We start from the raw sequence: 25,507 nt of genomic DNA on the forward strand, positions 1-25,507 counted from the left end.
TGATGCACAAAGGATGTCTTTATTTCCTGGATATTTTCACGTAACAAAAACCACAATGTGCAGTGAGCGGGGGCGGGGTGGGTACTGTGGGCGTACCCTACTACCTGCTCAGCGCCATCAAAAGCAGCGCCCCAGACACAGGAGGCTTGGCCCCACTGGGAGCGCAACGCTCGCCTCATCACAGGAGGTGGCCTTGGGGACGTGAGGGGACCTGGTTTCCCATCTGGGCCCCAGACCCCGTTGCTCTCTCACAGCCATGGCCACTTTCAGGCACCACAGGGCATTCAGCAGGAGTAGCCAAGCAAGCAGGCACAGCGGGCAGCCTCGGGGAGAGACCCTGCGGCCAGTGGGGCAGAAAGTACAGCTTGTCCCGAGAGCCAGGTGGCTGGGAGCCAAAAGGCAGTGTCAGGGCACCCGGGGCTTAGCCCACAAGGGCCGAGAGGACACTGGGCGGCATCTCTGGCACTTCCCCTCACAGAGGTGCTGGCTGCTTATGTGGGAAGGAGAGGGCAGGGATTCAGATTCCTAATAAGGCACAGACTTATTGACTCTCCCTCGTCCTTGTCCTTCAAGTTGGGGACTCCAGCTCCTGCCCCGCAGAAGGGGAAGGGCTCCACTCTCAAAGAGATGCACCTGTGTGCCATCTGTTTCCAGCAAGGCAGGCTGGTGGCTCCCTCCCCCTCCACCACAGGCTCCAATGAGGTTCTGCCTGAAGGTCCCAGTTCTGAGACCCCTCCATAGGACAAACGTGGCCCCAGACGGGGAGGCTGGAGGCAAGCTGCCAATGGACAGACAGACTGGGAGCAGTAGTTCCTATCACGAGACAGAGGTGGCGAATCAGCCTCTGGGCCTCCCTGTGGGTTTGCCCACTAGAGGACCAGCCACCACCCAGGCCCTCAGCCTCCCACCAGACACAGAACCCTGGTGCCTGAACAGCCTCCCTCTTCAAGTCACTGGGCCAGGAGCAACTGCCTAGACGGAGGCTGTAAGGGGTGGACCTGGGCTGGGCCCTTTTCCATGTCATCAGTTCTGAGAGGGGCGGCCCGGTCAGCTCCCCGCAACCCCGAGGGAGAGGGTGTGGCTGCAGCACAGTGGACGTCGCCATGACAAACTGTGCTCCAGACTATGGGGGGCGTCCTGCCGGATGGCAGTGACCAGACAGCTTCCGGGCAGAGCTGGCGAGGAGCCCTGCCTCAAGAGTGAGATGAATGTGGGCTCGGGTCGCCTAGAGCCCCTGAGCTGCCCTCTCAGCTGCGGCGGGGGGGCCTCACCAAACCCAAGGTGGTGGGAGTAGACGGTGAGGGGCAGGTGGGCCAGCGGTGGGTGGGCAGCAGGGCTGCTGGCTCCCCCTAAGGCCACTGGCCACCACTGGCCGGGTAGCTGGGCACGGTGGGGTACTCGGGCAGGCTGTTCCCCGAGAAGTTGTTGAACTGGGCCTCCCTGGATGGCGGGTTCCTCCAGGTGCCCGTGCTCCACTCCGTCTGTGCCTTCTGGAAGCTCCCGCCGGCCCCTCGGTAGATGCTGTGCGCCTGCGGGGGTGAGGATGATGCTGGGAGGCCACTCAGCTCGCGTGCAAGGAGGGGCTTTTCTTAACCGACCGTGACTAACATGACAGCGTTTCCAAGGACTTTAGAAAACGTGCAGAAGCTGAGGCGGGGGGCTCTGAGGGCCACACCTACACTGTGACTGCTACTGGCTTGTCCCCAAGGGTCTCCACTGTCCCAGCCAAGCCGCAACACTCGGCACAAGTGCTTCTTCCAGGGGAGGGGCTCGTCCGGGGCAGGTCTGAGACCTGGCAACTCCTCCCTCAGCCACGTCAGACCCGGGACCCCCAGGTCACCAACAGGGTGACACCATTCTCTTCAATGATGTCCTCAGCAGAGGCCTAGGCAGATAGGCCACTGTCCCCGCACCGTCCAGGAAGGCAGGGCTCCTCAGATGTGGGGCTGGGCTGTTTCTGGAAGTCTGGCAAATCCCGTAACTGAATTCATTTAACTTGAGGCTCCTGACTAGCAAAGCTGACGGTACTGTCCTTCCCCACCAGAATTCATCTTTCTTTCTTCCCGGTGAACTCCCAAACCTGGGGTGGTACAGGGGACTCCAACGGGGTGGCCCTATTCTGGGGGGCTTGCTTGGCTCGGGAGCCCCTCCCTTCTGCCGTGACACATCCCTGCCGGAACCACAGCCACCTTGTGTGGCCTTCATCCTGGCCTCTGGCCAAGTCTTCCAGGGTCTGTTCTGCACTGGTTATCCCCCAACCCCTTTCACGTCGTCCACACAGTCAGGGGGCTTTGGAGGCAAACATCGGGGGAACAAGTACCCCTCTGTCCTCCCAGACAGTCCCAGGACCAGCTGAACAGCCCAGGCCTGGAAACCTGAGAAACAGTTGGGACCCTGCAACAAGGTGGCTGGAGGGACCTGAAACCCAGGCTTCAGGAGTTGCTGGTCAGGCTGCAGCATAGGGCAGGTCCAGCCTCCCCAAGCAGGCTACCAGGCACAGGGCCAAGAAGGTCACCCAGGAAGGCCGGACAGGTGCACTGCCATCCATCAGTCTCGGCGTGGTCCCAGGACAACCCCCATGTGGCAATGCCCCAGACCACAGTGCACATGTTCCCACTGCTGCCTAAGGCACCTGGAGCAGGGCCATCCAGGGAGTGGCCTGATGGTGGAGACAGACAGTGCCAGCCTTTCAAAGCATGAGCGCTCAGTATTAGGGTAGTGCAATGGATGTGAATTTTCAGTTTTAGTTAATTTCACTTCATTTGGATTTAACTGTAACCAGCAGCACGTGGCTGGTGGTGGCTGAATCAGCAGTGTGGACAACCCTCTGGGACACACACTGTGGGGACTCCAGCAGACAGTCAACCATCCCAATGTGGAAGTGGTCACCCTTGGCCACATGGCGCTGTCTGCCCTCCTCCCTGGAAGGCTACGTGGGCAGGAAGGAAGGCAGTCCGAGGCCCAGATTGCAGTCTGCCCTGCTGTCAGCACTCACTTCACTCGCCAGCACTTGGCCTCTTGCTCCTAAAACAAGCCAGGATGAGTCCCAGGGCTGGGAGGTCAGAGAACAGGATGTGAGGGAGGAAGTGGAACATCCCAGGAGCTGGAGGACTCACCTTCATGATCAAGATGGCCATCATGACAGCCGACATAGAGAACATGATGGCTGGGAGCAGCATGACCACAGCGGCCCCGACGCTGGTCTGGAAGAAGCCAATGGCTGCCAGCCAACCACTGCAAGGGGCGAGAACGTGTGTGGGAGCCAGCAGGACCGTCAGACGGCCCCACTACCTCTCATATGTAACGAGCTATGGCAAATCAACAAGAAAAAAGTAACCCGCCAGCAGAGACATGGGATTCCCATGAGAACTACCATGGGGCCAGTATACTTAGGGAGTAATGCTCAAACCCACCCACAAAGACATGCAAGTCAGACAGAGGTCTCGTTCTCACACCATTGTCCCAACACATGTTATGCGGAGGACAGAAGAAAGAACCCTACTCTGTCAGTTTGGGCTGTGCCCTTTCTGGAGCACAATGGGGTCTGACCCATAACAAGGGTTAAACATTCATATCCTTCTCCCCCAACTGTTTCACTCATCCAGTGTTTGTAATGAGGACAATCTGAGGATGATCTAAACACCCACTGGGTGGGCAAAGCATGAACGTCAGTTACACTAAGCAGATGAGAAAACAGAGAAAGTTAAAGGTCTGGGGTAGATCCTGAGCCCACACGTGCAAGAACATGAATCTGGTGTCCAGGCAGGCTGGGGGTGGGGTGGGGGGAGGCAGGAAATAAGAGTACTTCTGAGAATGTTTTTTCTTAGTGAGTAACAAAACCACACAGTTCAGGAAGCTTAGAAAAACACACAATAGGTGCCTTTCTCCTGTCAACGCCACTCCCCAGCCCAAAGGGAACTGGCATCCCTCATCTGCTAAGTACACTTCCAGAGAGAGTTTACAGAAACGTGTGCAGGGGATTCCCTGGTATCCAGGGGTTAGGACTCTCTGTTCTCACTTCCAGGACCCAGGTTTAATCCCCTGTTGAGGAACTAAGATCACATAAATCACACAGCAAAAAAAAAAAAAAAGATAAAGTGTGTGTGAGCGTGCATGTGCACAGATATACAACCTGCTGGACATGCACACACACACACACACGTGGACAGGCCTCGCCCCTCCGTGAAGCCAGGAGGGACGTCCTCGTGTACAAATGCACATTGCTCTGCACTTTGAGGGAGTGTAAGCACAGCTGGGGGTCTGGGAAGATGACAGACCTGGAGATAAGGGAGATGGGATGAGGGTATAAGGTGTTCCCCCAGGGCCACTCAGCCAGGAGCTCAAGGGGCCAGAGCCAGGGAGATGGGGATGCAGACTGCAAAGGCCAGGGAAGGGTCTGGCAGCTCTGATGAAGTTAGAGTTACCATGTAGCCCAGAAGTTCCACAGCTGGGCATCCAGCAGAGAAAACTGAGAACACATGTCCACACAGACAGCTGTACACACTGCACAGAAGAACTACCAGCAACAGCAGAGCAGAGAACCCAGGGGTCCACCCACGACAAACGAACACACACACCGCATCCCACCAGCTCGGCCACCAAAAGGGGGAAAATCCTGACCCTCGCTACCATCGGATGGACCCTGACAATACCCTTGCTCAGTGAGAGAAGCAGACACAGAAGGACACACAGGGTGTGATTCCACTGGTGGGAACTGTAAAGAACAGGCCGATCCACAGACACACAGAGTGGGTTCCTGGTTGTTAGCAGATGAGCAAGGGACTGCTCACGGGGATGGGGCTTCACTTTAGGGTGGTGGAATGTTCTGAAACTGGAGACAGTGATAAACCTCCACCAGATAAACACAGAGACTACTGAGTCGTGCACCTAAGCGGCTGCCTTTCTGGGCTGGGAAGGCACCTCAAGGAAGCCCCAACTGTGGAAAGGACAGGCGGTGGGGGCCCCAGTCACGGAGGGTGCACACCCCACCCCACCTGGAGTTCAATGTGGACCAACCACAAAGGCCAACTGTTAACAAGCCACAGGGACCCCAAGGGGAAGGCCTGACATAGTAGCGCTGTGGGTGAGGGCACTGTGCCCACCACATCTGGTGGAGGCGAGGCCGTCAAGACAGGGGGGGAGGCAGCTCAGGGTGGATGCTCTACCCCAGATCCGCAAACCGCGAAGAAGCCCCATGTGAAAAGGTCACAAGCGGGCAGGATGGACAGGTCTAAGCCTCTGTTGTCACTGTTGCTTCCTAGTGTGAAGCAGCACTGTGGTCTTTTACACATAAGACATCTCACAGGTTTTAAAAGGCCTTCTGAATGGACTGACAGGGAAGTGTTCACCCAGCGGATGGTGGAAATCTGGGGCCAGTGGGGAGGGATGGATACCCAGGGCCCAGGACTGGCCAGGTATCCCTGTAGCTCCACAGCAACCGTGGACCCCCATGCTGTCCACCTCCCCCTGGAGGGGACTTGCAGGACTGCGGCCACCCGGACTGGAGCAGGTGGCTCTCTGGAAGGACCAGCCCTGCCAACCTGTGGGTTACATGAATTCTGACCCCCGGGACTTAAGATGAAAAGTTTGTTTCAAATCACTGAACGTTTAATAATTCACTATAGCAGCGGCAGACACCTCATGTGTTAGCAAGTGCTAAGTCGCTTCAGTCACGTCTGACTCTTTGTGACCCTATGGACTGTATCCGCCAGGCTCCTCCATCCATGGGATTCTCCAGGCAAGGATACTGGAGTGGGTTTCCATGCTTCCCTCCAGGGGATCTTCCCAACCCGGGGATCGAACCCACCTCTTTCATGTCTCCTGCACGGGCAGACAGGTTCTTTACCACTAGCGCCACATGGGAAGCAATGGAAAATGCCTCTCCCAGATGGTGGGGCATGGACCTCCCAGCTGCTCTCTGACCCCGGAGACACACAGCTGGACATGTCTGCCATTCTCCCGGGGGCCGGGTGACTGACACGAGAACCACTGTGCACGGGCTGCCAACGTGGCACCTCCCAGGGTAGGGGGTTTACAAGAGCAAGGAGCAGACTTCGCCCTCGTCCAGCCATTGGCATTTTGGTGTCCTGGCCACAGTGTTCACCCTGAGCTCATGTCTGTCCTGCACGTGACACATGTCCCCATGGCTGACCCCGCAAGCTTACCACGCGCCCCATCCCGAGAACCCGACGGCCTGGATGACGGTCAAGACGAACTGGGCTCCGAAGATGAAGAAAAATGCCATGAAGTTGAAGGAGCTGTCGGATCTAGAGGGAAGCAAACAGCTTTGTTACCAATGCTGGAGGAGAGGGCGGAGTGGAGGCAGTGCGGGGCCCAGGCCAACCAGGCAGGGTAGCCCTGCCCCACCGCACCTCGGGTTCCCGCCCCCAGGAGGACACCCCTGACACGCTCCTCACCAGAAGGGGATTTAGGAGGACCTGCTGGTACCCTAAGGTCAATCTGATAGGTTCGTGGTGAGTTTGTGATGCCCTGCTGCCCTGGACAAGACAAGCTGCAGGGGGCTCACAGAGAGGGCAAGCAAGGGGAGGCCTGGGATGGCGGAGGGGCGGGGGCCTTGCGGCACAGGGCTGCTCCTGGGCTGCCCCCGAAGCCCTCAGGGGGGTCCCCATTCTTGCACACAGTTGCTGGAATCAGCTTGGGACCTGAAGCCACAGCGCCCCTTTCGCTTCAGCACAAGTGGACAGGTTTCTGGTTCTTGTCTCCAAAGGGCCCCAGGGGCCCCACCTGACTCCCACTGAGGGTCTGGGATTAGGGGCCACATGGAGCAGACATAGCACACGTCTGAGTGCAGAGGGCCGCTTTGAGGTGAAAGCCACAGAGCAAGATTCACAGTAGCCAGAAGGGGGCAGCAACACCAACGCCATCCACAGATGATGGAGAAACACCACTTGGTCCCTGCACACATGGGAGCATCACTCAGACACCCAAAGGGATGAAGCCCTGACACTCGCTACCACGTGGATAGGTCCTGAGAACACGATGCTCAGTGAGAGAAGCAGACACAGAAAGACACGCAGAGTGATCCCACTGATGGGAAACATCCAGAACAGGCAGATCCACAGACACAGAGAGTGGGTTCCTGGTTGTCAGGGGCTGGGGGGGTTAGCATGGTGCTAATGGGGATGGGGTTTCTTGTTGGTTTGTTCTGGAACTAGACATGCTGGCTGCCCAGCTTTGTATAAACACTAGAAACACCGAGCTGTTAAGCAGGTGAGCTGAGTGGTATGTACAGTATGTCAACAAAGTCATTAACAAAACAGGGAGAGATGGACGTTGCTTGTGGACCCCAGTACAGTGTCACCCAAACACGAGAAAGAGGCATGCTCACACCTGGGCCAGGCGGCAGCTGCAGATCAGGGTGCACCCCTCTCAGGACTTGGCCCAGAGAGGGGCGTGCACAGTGAGGTCATCTGCTCGTTTCTGAGCCATCAACCCCAGACACTCCCCAAGGGCCCCTGGAGGGTGGGGTCTGCCCCAACTCACCGGAAGGCCTTATAGGCGGGCCGGAACCAGCACACGTAGCCGCAGGGCGAGAAGAGGAGCAGCCAGAGCAAGGCCAGGCCAAAGTTAGCACCTGAGCCACCCGCAATCCACCAGGCAAGACAGGCAACGAGGTTGACGCCCAGGGTGGCACAGTAGACTAGGGGAGGGGAGGAGAGAGAGGGCGCTGAGTGGGACACCCCCTACCGCTGGGGTGTGGCTCCCGCGAGCACAGGGACCTTGGGGCCAGAGAAGGGCCTGGGGGCCAGGGCTCTGTGCAGCTGCCCACCTGCTCCATCCACTCTGGACAAGGATCATCAATGTGTGTACTCAGTTATGTCTGACTCTTTGCAACTCTATGGACTATAGCTCGCCAGGCTCCTCTGTCCATGGGATTCTCCAGGCAAGAACACTGGAGTGGGTTGACACGCCCTCCTCCAGGGGCTCTTCCCAGTCCAGGACTGAACCCACATCTCCTGTGGCTTTCGCATTGGCAGGCGGGTCCTTTACCACTGAGCCATGAGAGAAGTTCATTGGAAAGCTTTATTACTAAACCCTTAGGCTCCCAGCTCAAGACAAGTCCTGGGCTGGGCTGTCCTGGGCCTGGGTCTCTGGGTGGTGCACCCCTCCCCCTGACTCACACAGCCACAGGCGGTAGATCCTCTTCACCAGGACCTGGTGCTCAATAGGGATTTCGTCAGAGAAGTTCTGGTAGAAGCAGGGCTTCAGGGGGATGAATTTGGGCAACGGGGGGAAGTTGTTCTCCTTTCCTGTAGGGACGAGGGGGGCGGAAAAAGACTCACATTGCAGTCAGCTTGTAGTGGCCCTAGGGCTGTGCCCATCTGCTCCTGGGACCTGTGGGTGCATCACCTCATGGAGCAGAGGGGACTTTGCCAGAGGGATTAAGCTAAGACCCCTGAGACGGGATGATCCTGGATTCCCTGGGGAGCCCAGTGCCATCACAGGGTCCTTACAAAAGGGAAGGGGGAAGGTCAGAGGCAGAAACGGAAGATGCTGAGCTGTTGGCTGTGAGGATGGAGGGAGGGGCCACGAGTCAGGGATGCAGCACCTCTAGAAGCTGAAAAAGGGGGGAGCCTCCAGAGGGACAAGCCCTGCCCACACCTGGATTTAGCCCTGTGGTACCCATGTGGGACTCCTGACCTCAGGACTGTCAGAGAACAAATTCTATTTACTTATTTATGGACTTAGTTTCTGACTGCGCCACACAGCATGCAGGATCTTAGTTCCTCCAGCCCTCCACCTGGGATTGAACTCGAGCCCTCAGCACTGAAAGCACAGAGTCCTAACCACTGGACCTCCAGGGAAGTCCCAGAACAAACTTCATTTAAGTATCTGAGTCTGTGCTGATTTCTTACGACAGTCACAGGCACACATGAAGATTCAACAGCAGGGTCCACACATATCGACACTGTTGACTCCAGGGCAGGTTGTGGCACTTGGGATGTGGGAGCCCCCTGGGGTTACCATTACAAAGGACCACAGGCTGGGCGGCCTGACTGGACAGAGGTCTGTCCCAGCTCCATTCTAGAGGCTGGACAATCAGCTCCAGTGTCACAGGGCCCCAGGGTTGTGAACCTGTCCCTCCAGCCTCCACCCCATCCTCCCTGCTTCCCTGTGTCTGTGCCCATGTCTCCTCCATCTCAGGACGCCTGTCCCACCATTATCTCAGGGCCACCCTGCTCCAACATGACTTCATCTCACAGCCATACCTGCCACTGGGTCCTCTTCCTGGAGTCTGGACTCCATGGGGTTTTTGCTTTCTTGGCCTCACTGCGAGGCTTGTAAGATCTTAGTTCCCTGACCAGGGATGAACCCAGGCCCCCGGCAGTGGAAGCTGAGTCTTAACCACTGGACCACCAGGGAAGTCCTGGGACTCCTGTTTTCCAACATGGAATGCTTCCGTCTTACATGTCTCCAAGGTCCAGGGGCCGAGCTCGTCTCTGTATGGGCCCTCTTTAGCACCTGTGCCACCTTGGTGGGCAGTGGACAGACCATAGCTCAATAACAAAGTGCTGCCCAGAGCCGCCCACTTCAGCTCCATGTCCGAGCAATGACACGGGTGCCCCATGGGCTCTGCTGGCTGGGCCAGATGCTCACTGTGCGGACTTGTCACCCTGTTGTCCAGTCCAGTGGCCAGAACAACCCCGACTCCCATCCCGGGAGGAGAGTGAGGCTGTGCCCCTCCTGGGGTCACAGTGTGCCCAGCTGCCTGGGGAACTTTCCAGACGGCCAGAGAAGCCAGGACCCCCCCCACTGCGGGGCGTGGGTGGGACTCACCTGACATTTCCGCTGTGAAGACAGGGTGGGAGTAGAAGCCTGCAGCCACCTGGAGGGGAGACAGGCACAGTCAGGGGGTCCCTATGACTGCAGGGTGACCCCAACACCACCTGTGATTCCAGGGGCCACTGCAGTTGCTGCCCTAACCACCAGAGCATCCAGAGGGGTATCTGGGCTCTTGGCTCAAGGCCAACACAGCCCCACATGTGTGACCCTGGTCACCACATGTCAGAGCCCCCCACCCCCACCCCGGGCAGCTTGCCACTGATGTGGGGGAGGCATCTGGGTGAAGGGTCCCAGTGACCCACCACTACTGCCCTCCTGCCTTGTCCTCCCCCAACTCCCCCACAAAAGTGGAAGTGTTAGTCACCCAACCCCCAAACTTTCCCTTTATCCATGGATGGCTCTGCACACTTCCTATGGCCACAAAGTCTCCGAGTCACCAAAAACTGAGTCCACGCTCATTGCTGTGTGACCTCAGGCAAATTACACAACCTCTCTGGTCCATGGCTTTTGCCCCTATGAGCTTTTGCAAGGCCAAGGACCCCACTGCAACCCAGGCACCCAGAGGCCCTGCCCAGGAGAAGTCCAGGAGCCCGTGTCATGGAGCAGGAGGCACCACAGAGGCGCCAGTTGTACAAGGACCTAGGAGACAGACATTACCTTCTCTAGGAAGTGGGCCAGGCCACGTGGCCACACCTGGTACCCAACCAGCACAGCTGAGCCTGAACAGCCCCCAGCGCTGGGCACTGGAGCAGGTGCAGAGCCCCACATGGAGGGGGTCCAAGGGAAGGATCCAATGACTGAGAGTCCCCAGGTCCACCCCCGGGCCCCAGCTCAGAGAAGGCCTCCCTCTGGGACCTGAAGCCTGGCCCAGCCCAGCCCTCCTGCCTCAGGCCCCACCAGCCATCCACTGCTCTGGTTACAGCAGACCCTCCACCTGCCCAGCCCCCATGGGCAAGCAGTAGCCCTGGGATGGGAGCTCAAGGCACAGATGCCTCAGGGACCTGCAGCACACACGTTTGTTGCTCAGAGTCCCGCACACATGGCTTCCAGGGCTAACCACTCCAGGGCAGGCAGACCCCCACTGGCCCCTCCAGGGACCCTTTGGGCACCTGGGAAGGATGGGAGACTGATGCAGCCAGCAATATCCAGGCTGGTGGGCCCTCTCCCTAGGCTCTAGCCATAGCCATCCAGACTCTGGGGCCCCTCCCTGCCTACACTCCACTCAGCAGCTCACCTCCCCCTGCAAATCCAGATATCAGAGAAAATGGCCACCCTGACCCAGGGACTCTCGGCCACTGGGGCCTCACACCTTTGTTAACAGACACCAACCTGGTTTAAGTTGTTTATTTTCACATGTCAAAGCTGTTCCCTGACACCTGAGAAAAGGGGACACAATGTTGGTGACCCCAGGGGCCCACCTGGGTCTGAAGGTACCCGACTACTCGGCCAGCTGGACCCCCACTCCGCCCAACTTTGAGGAAGACCTTGTCCAGAAAGGGAAGCCCCCCAGTGTGCCAACAGAAACAGCATGAGTGTTCGTGAGCTGAGACAGGGCAAAGGCCCCTGGTGATGTGAGGAAAGCCAAGGAGGGTCCGGGCTAGCGCCTATGCCTTGGGATCCAGCCCGTCGGGGTCCAGTCGGCGGCACTGGGCCTCCAAGATGCCGCGGAAAGCCTGGAAGCGGTGGTTGAGATCAGGCCGGGCGTGCAAGCGGAAGTGGGTGCCAAGTGCGCCGTCAGGCGAGGGCGCCCCATAAAAGACACGCCGCACCCGAGAGTGGACCAGGGCCATGGCGCACATGGTGCAGGGCTCGCGGGTGATGTACAGGTCATAGCCAGTGCACACGTAGGGGAGCCCGTCCTCATCCTCATCCAGCTTGTGCACAGAGCCGGCGCGGACAGCCGGCGCGAAAGAGCAGGCAGGGTGGGGCGCCAGGTTGTAGGCACCGCAGCCCTGGCCTCGCGCCACCAGGTCAATGCACACCATGGCAGCATGCAGCAGGGGGCTGGCGGCGCTGCTGCAGTCGTGGCCCGTGGCCAGCACGCGGCCTGAGGCCGGATCCACCACCACCGCACCCACAGCCCTCAATCCCCTTGAGGCTGCTTGCTGTGCAGCCCACACGGCCCGCTCCATGTGGGCCTGCATCGCAGCCCGCTCCTGTGCCGAGAAGAGGCATCCAGCCAGGGCTCGGGTCACCTGCCTGTCCTCGTGAAAAGTCGTGGGCCAGTGAGTGCGCGCCTCCTCGAACTGGCTCCTGGTCAGGGGTGGCCGCACAGGCACGGGCACCAGGAAGGGCTGCCCCAGGCCACGGGTGTCCACATCCGGCCGCGGGAGGAGCTCGGCCAGCGATCGCGAGTCCCGGGCCGGCCCTGCCAGGCACAGCAGCATTTCCAGCGAGTGCGGGCGGTTGGGGTCAGGGCTGGGCCGCACCCTCTTGAGGTGAGGCTGCGCAGGCAGCGGGTGGACTGCTGACACCTCCTTGAGGAGGCGTGAGGTCTGGCTCTTGTCCAGGACGGGCGCAGCATAGGCCAGCACCAGCTCCACGGCCCCAGACTGCTGCTCTGACAGAACCGGGAGGGCTTGCCACGGCGGTTCTTGCTCGGGACTCCCGGCCTTTGCATCTCTGCGCAGCTCCATGATGCCCGGGGCGGGGTCCATCCTCAGTGGGGCTCTGACTGTGGGAGACAGAGACCGGAGCAGGGCATCATCCTGGGCCATGTGGGGGCCTGGTGAGCTGGAGGGGTCGTCCCAGGAGCGTGCCAAGTCACCAGCAGTCGTGCTCTCACTCACATCTTACTAACGCCGTGTTTGCAGTTTAAACCGCCCTTGTCTGGTTGTCTTTTCTCTCCCCCCTTTTTTTACTGAGAAGTGCCATGAGCAAAAATGCACACTGGATCCCAGAGACTTAATACAAAAGAGAAAACGTAACTGTCTCGTTAAGTCTCTTTCTGTATTCCACAGACACAGAAGACCGACTCACTACACCACTTTATTCAAAGGCCTTGAGATCCTTGGATCTTCTTATCCATGGGGGCCCTGTACCCAGTTCCCCATGGATGCCGAGGGATGGCTGTGTTGACTACATGGCTGAAGTGGGAATACTCTACATGTCCCAGGTTAAATAAACGTATGATTAAGGTTAAGTTCAACCGTTTCTTTGTAGTTTCCCAAAACGTGCCTTCTACACATTTCATGTCATGTATACGTCTCGCGTTATATTCCTACTCATCAGGGCTGCCCTGGATGACAGCAGATATGGGCCACAGATGACCTTCATGTGGCTCCAGGGGAGCTCTGTGCCAGGGCTGCAGAGCCCGGGGCCCTGGCGGTGTCTGGGATCATACCAACCCCTCCCACCTCTTTCCCATGGACGAGGTGTGCTGAGACCGTGTCACAGCCTGGCCCTTACTGCTGCAACGCAGCCTACTCTTCACTCCTCAGCCCATGGCACCTGCAGTGGGCACAGGAGGTCCTCACCAACCACTCCAGCAAACACACAGCGTGGCTGGGGGCGCCTGAGGTACCCAGGACACCCGGGCCAGGTCAGGCCCTGAGGAGGGTCCTGGTCGTGCTGGCTCTAAAGCCGCTCCCAGCACACACCGTGCCCAGGGCAAAACGGCTCCCACAGCCTGCTCCAGGCCACAAAAGGTCCCACTGTCTCCCGGGCAAGACAGACACAGTCCTGTTTGTCCCTCCAAGACTGCAACCTCTGTCTAACCGAAACAAAACAAATGACAGAGACAGGAGGCTGGCCTCGGACTGCTGCTGGTGGGGCTGCCATCCTCCAGGGAGGACAAATAAAAACCACCATCTGGCCCAGTGACCCCACTCCCAGGTGCACACCCAGGAGAACAGAAACACATGTCTACATAGCCATCTACACACACGCGTTCACAGCAGCACGACTCACAACAGCAAAAGGTGCTTGCAAGCCCACGTGTTCACTGAAAGATAAACACATAAACACCAGGCGGTCCCTCCACACATGGGAGCATCCCTCAGCCATGGAAAGGAGAGAAGCCCTGACACTCACTGCCACGTGAACGGACCCCGAGAACACGATGCTCAGTGAGATAAGCAGACATAGGACACGCAGGGTGTGATTCCGCTGATGGGACAGGCAGATCCACAGGCACAGAGAGTGGGTTCCTGGTTGTCAGAGGCTGGGAGGGAGGGGGAGAGGGGGTCTGCTCCTGGGGACAGGCTTCCTGTTGGAAGACAGAACGTTCTGGAACTAGACAGAGGTAATGGTCATATACTACACTAAAAAACACTAAAAAGTATGCTTTATGTGGGTGATCCCCACACTATGTGAACCGTATCTCAGTAAAGCTGCTGCTCTTTGTAGCAGTGGTGGGGAAATCTGGCGGTCACCAGGCACGCACGCTTGCTTAGTCCAACAGTCATGTTGGACCTTTTGTGACCCCAGGGAATGTAGCCCACCAGAATCCTCTGTCCAGGGGATTTCCCAGACAAGAATACTAGGTTGCCATGTCATTCTCCAGGGGATCTTCCTGACCCAGGGATCGAACGGGCATCTCCTGCATTGGCAGGTGGATTCTTTACCCACTGAGCCACCAGAGTCACAGCACACCTCGAACAAGGCCCAGACCTCGTGACTGCTGCCAGTGCTGAAACCACTGCCTGTCTTCACTCCTGCAAATGGGCTCCCCAACTCCCCCCATGACCAGGACGGAGGCTGCAGGCTGGTCCCTTTCCAGAGGCCAAGGGACTTGCCCAGGGCCATGTACCTGGGAGGGCAGAGCTGCGGCCCAGTGGCCAACAGCTCCCAACTCTGCCTTCTGAGCCCCGTGGTGGGGGAGGGGGCTTTACAGATGAGACACAGGTTCCTCCAGGGTGACACACCCAGACTGGGAGCTGCAGCCCACCTAGGAATGGCCCCCATGCCCAGCGATTTGCTTAAATGAACCCTGGGGACCTCAGCATGCTGCAAGGCTGATCTGTTCCTCTTTTCCTTCTCAAAAACCACACGTCCACCCTGGCTGTGGGTGCCCCTCATCCACCCCAGCTTTGGGCACCCCACTGCCCCACCCTGGCTGAGTGCTCTGCATGTGCACCCCCCCACACACACACACACACACAGCCCCACACCCTACCTGCTGTGCACTTGGCTGCTCCACCCAGCTCAGGCCCTTCCCTGGGTGTGTCTACCTCCCGCTGTCCACAGCTAGGGCACCTCCTAAAGGTTCCTGTGCTCCAATGGGGTGCAGGCCAGCCCCCTCCACAATTGTTTATATTTATGGTTGCAGCCTTTGTGGCTGGCACCCACTGTCAGGGCCATGGAAGGCTCAATGGTGTGGTGAAGGTCCAGGAGGGTCCAAAAGACCAGGGAGCTGGGACCCCCAACAGCCAGTCCCCTCACTGGGTGCCGGGGCCTGAAGCCCAGAAGGTATCAAGAACATGGGGCTTATTCAGTGAGCTGAGGCAGCCTCTGCAACCAGAGGTAGGGGCCTGATCTCACCTCTGGGTGTGTCCAGGCCCTGCCCACATTCTCCTGGCTGAGACCAGGCCTTAGGCCCAGGACAAGCTTCCCCCTCAGTAAAATGGGATCCACCACCACCCTGGCTGGGACAGAAAGTGAGAAAATCCATGAGACTGGGCCAACTCCAGGGCACAGCTCTTCTAAGGAGCCAGTGCCCTGAGAAGGGCAGATTCCAGGAAGGCTCCTCGGAGGCCGTGACCCATAGCTGGACCTGGAAAGCAGGTGAAGCAGGGTGGGGAGCCCTGAGCAGAAGGAACACCCAGTGTTGGAGTCTTGGACTCTTGAACAGTAGAGGCGGTCGATGGCTTCAAATTCGGTATCCAGAACTTGGCCCCGTGGAAGGGGGAAGGTGCATTAATGTCCATATCTGACAAGCTCCCCAACAAAGCAGGGTCCCCAGACAACATGCAGCACACCCCGCTAAGTGTGAACCCACATGAGCAGATTTCTTAACATAAATGTGTCCCACGGAACATTTGCGATACTCTTATACTAACATATACATATATATATGCATATATTTGTTGTTTACACAAAATTCTAATTTAATGGGGCAACCTGCCTGGTTAATTGCAGAACCTAGCCACCCTACAAGCAGGCCTTTGTGCATGAAAAATCGAGAACCATGCGCATGTGGGGTGGGGCAGACCTAAGGCCAGAATTTTAAAAGGCCTTGAAAACTCACACTTCCCTTCAGTTGAGTTCAGTTCAGTCGCTCAGTCGTGTCCGAGTATCAGCAAGGATTATCAATTCTTAGGGCTTCCCAAGTGGTTCAGTGGTAAACAATCTGCCTGTCAAAGCAGGAGACTTAGGAGATGCGGGTTTGATCCCTGCGTCGGGAAAATCTTAGAGAAGGAAATGGCAACCCATTCAAGTATTCTAGCCTGGGAAATCCCTCGGACAGAGGAACCTGAGGGCCACAATCCATGGGGTCGAAGAGTGGAACACAACTGAGAGACTGGGCGCGCGCACAAATAACACGTACAGAAAGATTGGGGGTTTTCGTCCAAAACGGGTGGAAAGCTGGCAAACAGACAGCACGGAGGTAGATGGCTGACCAAGACGACCCGAGGCGTGAGCACAGCGGAAGCAGTTAGGGCACGGGGTCTCAACACCGGACGCTAGGGGCGAGCGCACGCGCAGAAGGACGACGGGCGCCGAAAGAGGGGTCCCGAAATCTGGCCGCCCCGCGCGCACGCGCACACTCGCCCCTCCCCGCGTTCGCCCGATGCGCGCGCACGAGCCAAGGCCAGTTGGAACCCCTCGCTCCCCGCACGGCCGGCGCCTCTCCGCAGGCGCGCCCCCTGCCCCCGCCCTCTTCGCCCTCCGCGGGAGCCTGGGTCGTAAAAGCCCGAGACCCCGGGGCCGTGTGCTTACCTGAGGAGACGGGCGGAAGCGCTGCGCTTCACGAAGTCTTAGCAACCAGCCCGCCTGCTCCGCCTCCGCCACCGCCTGGCGCCTCGGGGCACGACGGGACCGTAGTTCCAGGGGCGGAGTCGGCGCGAGGCGGAGGCGAGGCCAGGACTACAATCCCCACAAGGCCGCGCGCACCACCGACTCATCCCACCCCTTTCTTGAGCGCGGCTACTGTGACCCGCAGGAGAGGGAGGCGAGCTCTGAGATAAGGGTTCGAGACTCAGCAGGGCGGCAGGAAAAGTTGGACCCTGGGAGCCTTTTGGGAAATCAGCAGAGTAAAGAAACTGAGGCAGAGGGGTTCAGGCCATGTGCTTCAATCACTCCCAGAGTGCAGTTTGCTGCTGCCACGTGGCTCCAGAGATCCTGACCCCACAAACCTGGTTAAGGTCGGCTTCCAGTTCTGGTCTGGGGCTCCAGCCGACCCCAGCATTATTTTCTCGTCTCTGCAGTAGATGAAGAGGATCTGTTGACGCTCCCAGGCAAAACTTGCTGATTTTATGAGCAAATACAGTTATTCATTCTAATTAGAGATTAAAAGCAGAGAGTCTCAACCAGGGGCAGTTTGTCCCTCAACTCCCAGGGGTGGTTACGTGTTGGCTACGCCGGGGCGGGGGGGGGGGCGGGGGGGTCCTCCTCGCATCAAAACCTAGGATGTCGCTGAATAAGTGAAAATGGCTCAGTCGTGTCCGACTCTTTGCGACCCCATGAATCACAGCACGCCAGGCCTCCCTGTCCATCACCAACTCCCGGAGTTCACTCAAACTCACGTCCATCGAGTCGGTGATGCCATCCAGCCATCTCATTCTCTGTCGTCCCCGTCTCCTCCCACCCCCAATCCCTCCCAGCATCAGAGTCTTTTCCAGTGAGTCAACTCGTTGCATGAGGTGGCCGAAGTATTGGAGTTTCAGCTTTAGCATCAGTCCTTCCAATGAACACCCAGGATTGATCTCCTTTAGAATGAACTGGTTGGATCTCCTTGCAGTCCAAGGGACTCTCAAGAGTCTTTTCCCCACCACAGTTCAAAAGCATCAATTCTTCGGCGATCAACTTTCTTCACAGTCCAACTCTCACATTCACACATGACCACGGGAAAAACCATAGCCTTGACTAGACGGACCTTGGTTGGCAAAGTAATGTCTCTGCTTTTTAATATACTATCTAGGTTGGTCATAACTTTCCTTCCAAGGAATAAGCTCTTTTAATTTCCTGGCTGCAATCAGCATCTGCAGTGATTTTGGAGCCCAAAAAATAAAGTCTGACACTGTTTCCACTGTTTCCCCATCTATTTCCCATGAAGTGATGGGACCAGATGGCATGATCTTAGTTTTCTGAATGTTGAGCTTCAAGCCAAACTTTTCACTCTCCTCTTTCACTTTCATCAAGAGGCCTTTGAGTTCCTCTTCACTTTCTGCCATAAGGGTGGTGTCATCTGCATATCTGAGGTTATTGATATGTCTCCCGGCAATCTTGATTCCAGCTTGTGCTTCTTCCAGCCCAGCGTTCCTCATGATGTACTCTGCATATAAGTTAAATAAGCAGGGTGACAATATACAACCTTGATGTACTCCTTTTCCTTTTACAATGCATAGGATGCCCCCAAATCAGCCTCCCCAATTGTCCACAATGCAGGCTTTGGAAGACCTTGTTTTAACCCCACTGCTAAACAAGGAAAAAGATTTAGATCTAAAAAAAGGATCCTGAAGAGGGGAATTTTCAAACTTTCCATTTTTTCCCCCTGCTCCCCTCCTTCAAAAACCAAGGAATCAAAAAACAAAACAGGAATCCTCTGGCAAGATACGTCCAATGTCTGAAAGCTGGTGGCTGGAAGAAAGAACCCTCCTCCTGGAGTCCCCACCACACCCCAGCTCTGCAACCCTACAGGGCCCTGAGAGTCCATCCTCTGTGTTTCTCCTCTTAATTTGCAAAGCATCACCTGGTGTCCTGCTTTATTCCTGCGTGAAACAGCATCAGGGGAAGCCATTCTACTTGAAGCTAGTCACTCTCTCTTTTTCTTTTCTCAATTAAAACTTAGGTTGATGTGTGCTTTTAACTTACAAACAAACAAAAAAATAATGTTGGTCCATCCCTGGATGGCCCACTCAAGCTAGCCAAAATTTCCTGTCTAGCTTTTTTTTTTAGCCACAACAGGCAGCTTGTGGGATCTCAGTTCCCCAACCAGGGATTGAACCTGGACCATTGGCAGTAAAAGCGAGAGTCCTAACCAGTGAACCTAGGGAATTCCCTGCTGATTTTTTAAAATTGCTCTTTAATTGGTATATCGTTAAAAGCAATGCCTAGATTTTTTTCATCTAAAAAGTGGATCTCTTCAACCTATGTTTCTGCTTGTTTTAAATTTCTCAAAATGCAAAAACACACAAATAGGGATGTAAAATTGTGCAGCTGCTATGCAAAACATTGTGACAGCTCTTCAAAAAGTTACACATGGACTTACCCCAAAATACAGCAATTCCATGTCTAAGTATAGACAGAAAAGAGTGGAAAGCAGGGACTTGAATGGGTACTTGCACAGCCATGTTCATAGTAGCATTATCCACAATAGGCAAAGGATGGAAACAGCTCAAATGTCCATCATCAGATGAACAGATGAACGCAATGTGGTCCATCTAATGGAATATTATTATTCAGCTACGAAAAGGATGGAGATTCTGACACCTGCTACAGTGTGGCTGAATCTTGGGGACATGAGGCTCAGTGAGAGAAGCAGACACAGGACACACACTGTCTAATTCCACTCATGGGAAGTCACTGGAAGAGTCAAATGCACAGAGACAGGAAGTAGATGGTGGCGCCAGGGTCTGGGACAGGGGATGAGAAGTGCCTCTTAATGGGTATGGGGTTTCCTTTTGGGGTGATAAAGATGTTCCACAATTAGAGATTTCACTGGTGGTCCCTTGTTAAGACGCTGCACTTGCAGTGCCAAGGGCCAGCAGTTTGATTCCTGATTGGGGAACTGGGATCACACATGCTGTGTGGTATGTCCAAGAAAAAATTTAAAAATAAAGATGTTCCACAATTAGAGTTGACTGACAGTTATACACATTGTGGATGTACCTTCTCTACCACCAAATTGTACCAAATTGGTGAATTTTTTGTTGTGTGAAATTCTCCTAAAAACAAGAACAGCATAAAAGAGAGGAAAAGAAACGGTCCTTGACTTCCTACCTCCTCCTGCCTTCTTTTCCTTGCAGGACAAAGACAGACAAGATTTCTGCAGTCCTCTCTCCACAGCCTGACAGCTGCTGGCTGGCCCCCACCCACCTGTCTGCCTGCAGGGTCCCCCTGTCCACAGTGATTGGTTTGGGGAATGATCTTGTGACTCAAGTTGGACCAATGAGAGTCAGCCTGGAGACTGTCAGAAATATTAATATAAGCAGTCACCCATGGTTCTTTAGGGTGAAAGCCTGGGGCTGCCAGGAGTTACCTGTTGCCACCCCACAGTTATCTTGTCAGGATGAAGCCACAACAGAGGGCAGATCCTGAAGAGAAAGAGAAGTCCATGCCTCAACAACATGTTTAAGCACCTTGATCCAGCCATACCTAATCAGGACACCCTTGGTCTTTCCTGTGGATTTGGTTTGGGTTTGTGTGCGAGGCACTTTCTTATATTTATTAATGCTTATTGGAATATAGTTGCTTTACAATGTTGTTCTAATTTCTACTGTACAGCAAAGTGAATCAACTGTACACATACATATATCCCCTCTTTTTTATATTTCCTTCCCTTTTAGGTCACCATAGAGCATCAAGTTGCTTGCGCTATACAATAGGTTCTCATTAGTTATACGTTTTATACATAGTATCGATAATGTATATATGTCAATCTCAACCTCCCAATTCATCCCACTCCCCACCTTCTCCCTTGGTATCCATACATTTCCTTTCTTTCTTTCTTTCTTTTTTTTTTTGAGTCATACTTCAGGCTTTTGAAAATCAAGAGTTTCAGCTCCTAGTGTTCCTTTTGTTTTGACATGGTCCTTCATCCAGCACACCCGACAAGTAATGTGACCCTCAAAACTCACAATGGCAGGTTAGTGTCCAGCACTGAAAAGTAATAAAACCATGGAATCGGTTCCAAACTGTAAGCTTAACAGCAGCAGAATGCACCCTGGAGTTAGTCAGAAGCCTGGGTCAGCTGCCAGTCATTAGCCTTTCTCCTCTGCAGGGCAGGCAGTCGACAAATGTGTCCTGGGGGAAGAGAGGCTTCCCTCCAAGCCACCCTATCTCTGTGGGGCTGGGGCCAAAGTCATCATTTCATGTGCCAAGTTGTGTGGCTTGTGTGTATCTGGCTCTTCATCCTGTTGACTTGGAGTTTGCTATGGGCATCTGTATGGGACCCAGGTGCTTCCTGCCTCTGTGGGGATCTTCCTGGAAATGAGTTGTGGGGGCTGCCTTCAGCTCCCCAGGGAAGGCAGATTAAAGCTGCGAGAGCCTGGAGGGAAAGTTGCCAGCCCCTGCTTCCCAGGGGTTACAGGACACTCAGCAAGTGAATCCTTACCTAGTTACCCAGGTTCTAAGAGGGCTCCGTGACTCTATCACTCACACACACAAGATCAGCCACCAGCCATCTGTTGTTGTTTAATAGCTAAGTCATGTCCAACTCTTTGCAACCCCCATGAACTGCAGCACACCAGGTTTCCCTGTCCTTCACTATCTCCCAGAGTTTGCTCAAACTCATGTCCATTGAGTCCGTGATGCCCTCCAACCATCTCATTCTTTGTCTCCCCTTTCTCCTCCTGCCCTCAATCTTTCCCAGCATCAGGGTCTTTTCCAATGAGTCGGCTCTTCACATCAGGTGGCCAAAGTATATTGCAGCTTCAGCTTCAGCAACAGTCCTTCCAATGAATATTCAGGGTAGATTTCCCTTAGGGTTGATTGGTTTGATCTCCTTGCAGTCCAAGGGACTCTCAAGAGACTCCTCTGACACCACAATTCAAAAGCATCAGTTCTTCAGCACTCTGTCTCCTTTATGGTCCAACTCTCATAGCCGTACGTGACTACCGGAAAAACCATAGCTTTGACGCCAGCCATCTGTCATCTGGCAATTTCCCAAGCCCGGAAAACACTAGTTTCCTTTGCAAACTCAAGTATTGCAAAATTCTGAAATGCAACCTCTTTTCTCACAGCCCTTTAACCCTTAGTTTACACACAATGATAACCTACCTTGTTCTCTGAGTTGCCAGGTCTCAGATGCTGAAATTAATGATGATAATTAACAGTGATTAATATCTACTAAGTGCTTATTTGTTACAAGAGACCATTCTAAACACTTTACATCATCTTATCTAGTGTTTCAAAATCTCTGGAAGACAGCACTGCTAGCAACCCATTTTAAAGATGAGCAAACTGATGTGATCTCCTAACCATCCAGCTCTCTTTCACTGCATCTGTGTCCTTCTGATTATTTTATATTTATCCTTAGGTTTCTGGGTGCACCGCCCAACACCCCCCTGCCCCCCCCCGCCACTAACATCCTGAGGTCTGCCTAGCTTAGCTGAAAACAGGCACTGGCACAGCTCGGAAGACCACAAACCTTTGTTCTTGAGTTGCAGCCATAGAATGACCTCTTCTCTTGTCAGGGGGACTGGAAACACACCCCACCAGGCACACATTCCAACTGATCCTCCCCAAATCCCTGGCCACCTGGGAGTGGAGTGTCAAAAAGGAAACCCATCTCCAGGTCTTCCTGTTCTTTCCTGGGCCATTCTTTATTTTATTGTCTTTCCAGCATTTATATTAGCTGGTGATTTCTTTCTCTTTTTTTTTTTCTTTCATTTATTTGGGTGCACCAGGTCTTAGTTGCAGCACCCATCATCTTTAGTTACGACATATGGGATCTTAGTTTCCCGGTCAGGGATAGAACATAGACCCCCTGCACTGGGAGCATGGAGTCTTAGCCACTGTACAATCAGGGAAATCCCTAGCTGGTGATATCTTATTTATCCAGAATGTCTGCTCCAAGATGGCTGGAAATTTGTCTACTGTGGAATCCGCGTTGCCCAAAGAGCACATGCATGTGAACAGGGGACGTTTTTCTTGTTATGTAGGCAAGTCCCTCCCTCATGCATCTCCCCCAACCCCTAGCCTGCACCCCTTCTCCCACCCTCCAGGATCAAGCAGGCACTTTTGCCACCTACCGGTCAAAGGCAGCATGACCCAAATCCTGGGCTTCATCTTCAGGATCTGGGAATGCAGTTATTGGGTCATTTCCCAAAAATCATTCATGCCCACCGCCCCTGGCGCTTCCCAGCCAGAAAGCAGCAGCATCTGACTCAAGGTTGCTCTCACCAAGGCAGGGGCCGCGTGATAGAAGTGGATCTCAGGGCACGGTCCCCATCACCACCACTACGGGAGGTCCTTTAGAAATGCAGACACTTGGGACTTCCCTGGTTGTCCAGTGGTTAAGATTCCAAGCTTCCAACTCAAGGGGCCCCAGTACAATCCCAGGTATCGGAACTAAGGCCTGCCATGTCTCGGCCAAAAATAGAGGAAGAAATAAAGATTCCTGGGCTCATCCTCGGACCTGCAGAATCAGAAACTTGGGGCGAGGCCGGGCCTTCTGTGTTTCAGTGTTTCAGCGAGCCCCCAGGGGGGCAACCCTCCAGGCCCTGAGCAGCAATCCTCAACCACCTTTGCTCCCCAGCATTTGCCACAGTTGGAGCATGCACCCAGCACGGTGCAGTTGGGGACCAGGGATGCTGCTCAGTGCCCTACAGTGCCCAGAAGGGCCCCAACTCAGGACTGTTTGGCCCTAGTAGCGGCAGTGCCCAGGTTAAAAAGCCCCTACTATTTGGGAGGAAAAATGGAATCCGATTCAATTGAGGCCATGCTCACACTACACACAAAGGTAAATGCCAAGTGGTCAGACAGCATAAATCAGGGTGGCCCCCAGTGTCTGCTTCTCCTCCTCTTCCTCCAAGTTTCGTGTGTATTTAGATGTATGCAGCATCCCAAAATCACTGCAGACAGTGACTGGAGCCACGAAAGTAGAAGACACTTGCTCCTTAGAAGGAAAGCATCGACAAACCTAGACCACATATTAAAAAGCAGAGACACTATCCAAAAGTCTACATGCAATAAATGCTGGAGAGGGTGTGGAGAGAAGGGAACCCTCTTACACTGTTGGTGGGAATGCAAACTAGTACAGCCACTATGGAGAACAGTGTGGAGATTCCTCAGAAAACTGGAAATAGAACTGCCATATGATCCAGCGATCGCACTCCTGGGCATACACACCGAGGAAACCAGAATTGAAAGAGACACATGTACTCCAATGTTCATTGCAGCACTGTTTATAATAGCCAGGACATGGAAGCAACCTAGATGTCCATCTGCAGATGAATGGATAAGAAAGCTTTGGTACATATACACAATGGAGTATTTCTCAGCCATCAAAAAGAATGCATTTGAATCAGTTTTAATGAGGTGGATGAAATTGGAGCCAATTATACAGAGTGAAGTAAGCCAGAAAGAAGAACATCAATACTGTATATTAACGCATATATATGGAATTTAGAAAAATGGTAACCTGAACCCTGTATAAGAGACTGCAAAAGAGACATAGGCATTTAGAACAGTCTTTGGAACTCTGTGGGAGAGGGTGAAGGTGGAATGATTGGGGAGAATGGAATTGTAGCATGTATATTATCATAAGTGACCAGTCCAGGTTCGATGTATAAATTTTCCTCTGTTCAAAAAAAAAAAAAAAAAGAGTACTGGAGTGGCTTGCCATTGTATAATCTTATTCAAAAACACTATCCTCCATTACAGTTGTGTATGTGTGTATATGTTTGTAGATGCATAGATAAAAGTCTGTAAAATAAAAAATAAAAATAAAAAATAAAAAGCAGAGACATCACTTTGCCGACAATGGTCTGGATAGTCAAAGCTATGGCTTATCCAGTAGTCATGTATGGATGTAAGACTTGGACCAAAAAGAAGGCTGAGCACCAAAGAACTGATTCTTTGGAACTGTGGTGCTGGAGAAGACACTTAAGAGTCCTTTGGACTGCAAGGAGATTAAAGCAGTCAGTCCTAAAGGAAATCAACCCTGATTATTCACTGGAAGGACTGATGCTGAAACTGAAGCTCCAGTACTTTGGCCACCTTATGCAAAGAAGTGACTCATTGGAAAAGACCCTGATGCTAGAAAAGATTGAGGGCAGGAGGAGAAGGGGGAGACAGAGGATGAGATGGTTAGATGGCATCACTGACTCAATGGAAACTCTGGGGGATAATGAAGGACAGGGTAGCCTGGTGTGCTGCAGTCCATGGAATTGCAGAGACTGGGACACAACTGAGTGACTGAACAACAACAAAAACAATTTGCTAAATTTCCAAACCCCTACTTTATCCCTGCCCCACACCGTTTTCCACTTGGTAACCATAAGTTTGTTTTCTGCATTAATTTTGATTTCTGTAATGTTCTTTGTTGCTCGACTACATTATTAACCATAGTACTTTTTTTTTTTTTTTTTTGGTCATGCCACAAGGCATGCAGGATCTTAGTTCCCCAATCAAAAACTGAACCCTTGGCCCTTGCATTGGAAGCTCAGAGTCTTAACCACTGGACCACCATGGGAGTCCCTTATTTTGATTTTTAAATATGTTGAAATTAAATTGTATTTACCTCTATAACGGAGTTTTTCTGATGTGACTCAAGTCCACCTCTGCAGAGAAGGATCCAGGCAAGTGAGCCCAGGGGAATGTGCTGTGGTTCTTGGTCCTCCACCTGCTGGGGTCATGACTGCCAGATCTGATGTCCTGG

At 54.1% G+C, this 25,507-nt stretch overlaps 2 protein-coding genes across 5 annotated transcripts; both read right to left on the bottom strand.

Annotated features, from left to right (window-relative positions):
- Positions 1-25,507, bottom strand: SCAMP4 (secretory carrier membrane protein 4). Of its 3 annotated transcripts, none has more exons than XM_088838672.1 (7): positions 25,370-25,507; positions 9,799-9,847; positions 8,142-8,270; positions 7,504-7,660; positions 6,165-6,266; positions 3,117-3,234; positions 1-1,529 (listed from the first exon to the last, which is right to left on the bottom strand). In XM_088838672.1, exons 2-7 carry the CDS (start codon positions 9,803-9,805, stop codon positions 1,350-1,352), a joined length of 693 nt encoding a protein of 230 aa, XP_088694798.1. In that variant the 5' UTR covers positions 9,806-9,847; positions 25,370-25,507; the 3' UTR covers positions 1-1,349. The 3 variants fall into 3 exon arrangements, with proteins under 3 accessions (XP_088694798.1, XP_055286527.1, XP_055286528.1); XM_055430552.2 differs by lacking the exon at positions 25,370-25,507 and adding an exon at positions 16,684-16,790; XM_055430553.2 differs by lacking the exon at positions 25,370-25,507 and adding an exon at positions 12,004-12,026.
- On the bottom strand, positions 11,139-16,771 carry ADAT3 (adenosine deaminase tRNA specific 3). Of its 2 annotated transcripts, none has more exons than XM_088838671.1 (2): positions 16,684-16,771; positions 11,139-12,478 (listed from the first exon to the last, which is right to left on the bottom strand). In XM_088838671.1, exon 2 carries the CDS (start codon positions 12,459-12,461, stop codon positions 11,409-11,411), a length of 1,053 nt encoding a protein of 350 aa, XP_088694797.1. In that variant the 5' UTR covers positions 12,462-12,478; positions 16,684-16,771; the 3' UTR covers positions 11,139-11,408. The 2 variants fall into 2 exon arrangements, with proteins under 2 accessions (XP_088694797.1, XP_088694796.1); XM_088838670.1 differs by lacking the exon at positions 16,684-16,771 and adding an exon at positions 13,837-16,047.

This window comes from Moschus berezovskii, chromosome 8 (assembly GCF_049115385.1).
Source record: "Moschus berezovskii isolate FMDL1 chromosome 8, NW_MosBer_1.0, whole genome shotgun sequence".
NCBI classification, from domain to species: domain Eukaryota; kingdom Metazoa; phylum Chordata; class Mammalia; order Artiodactyla; family Moschidae; genus Moschus; species Moschus berezovskii.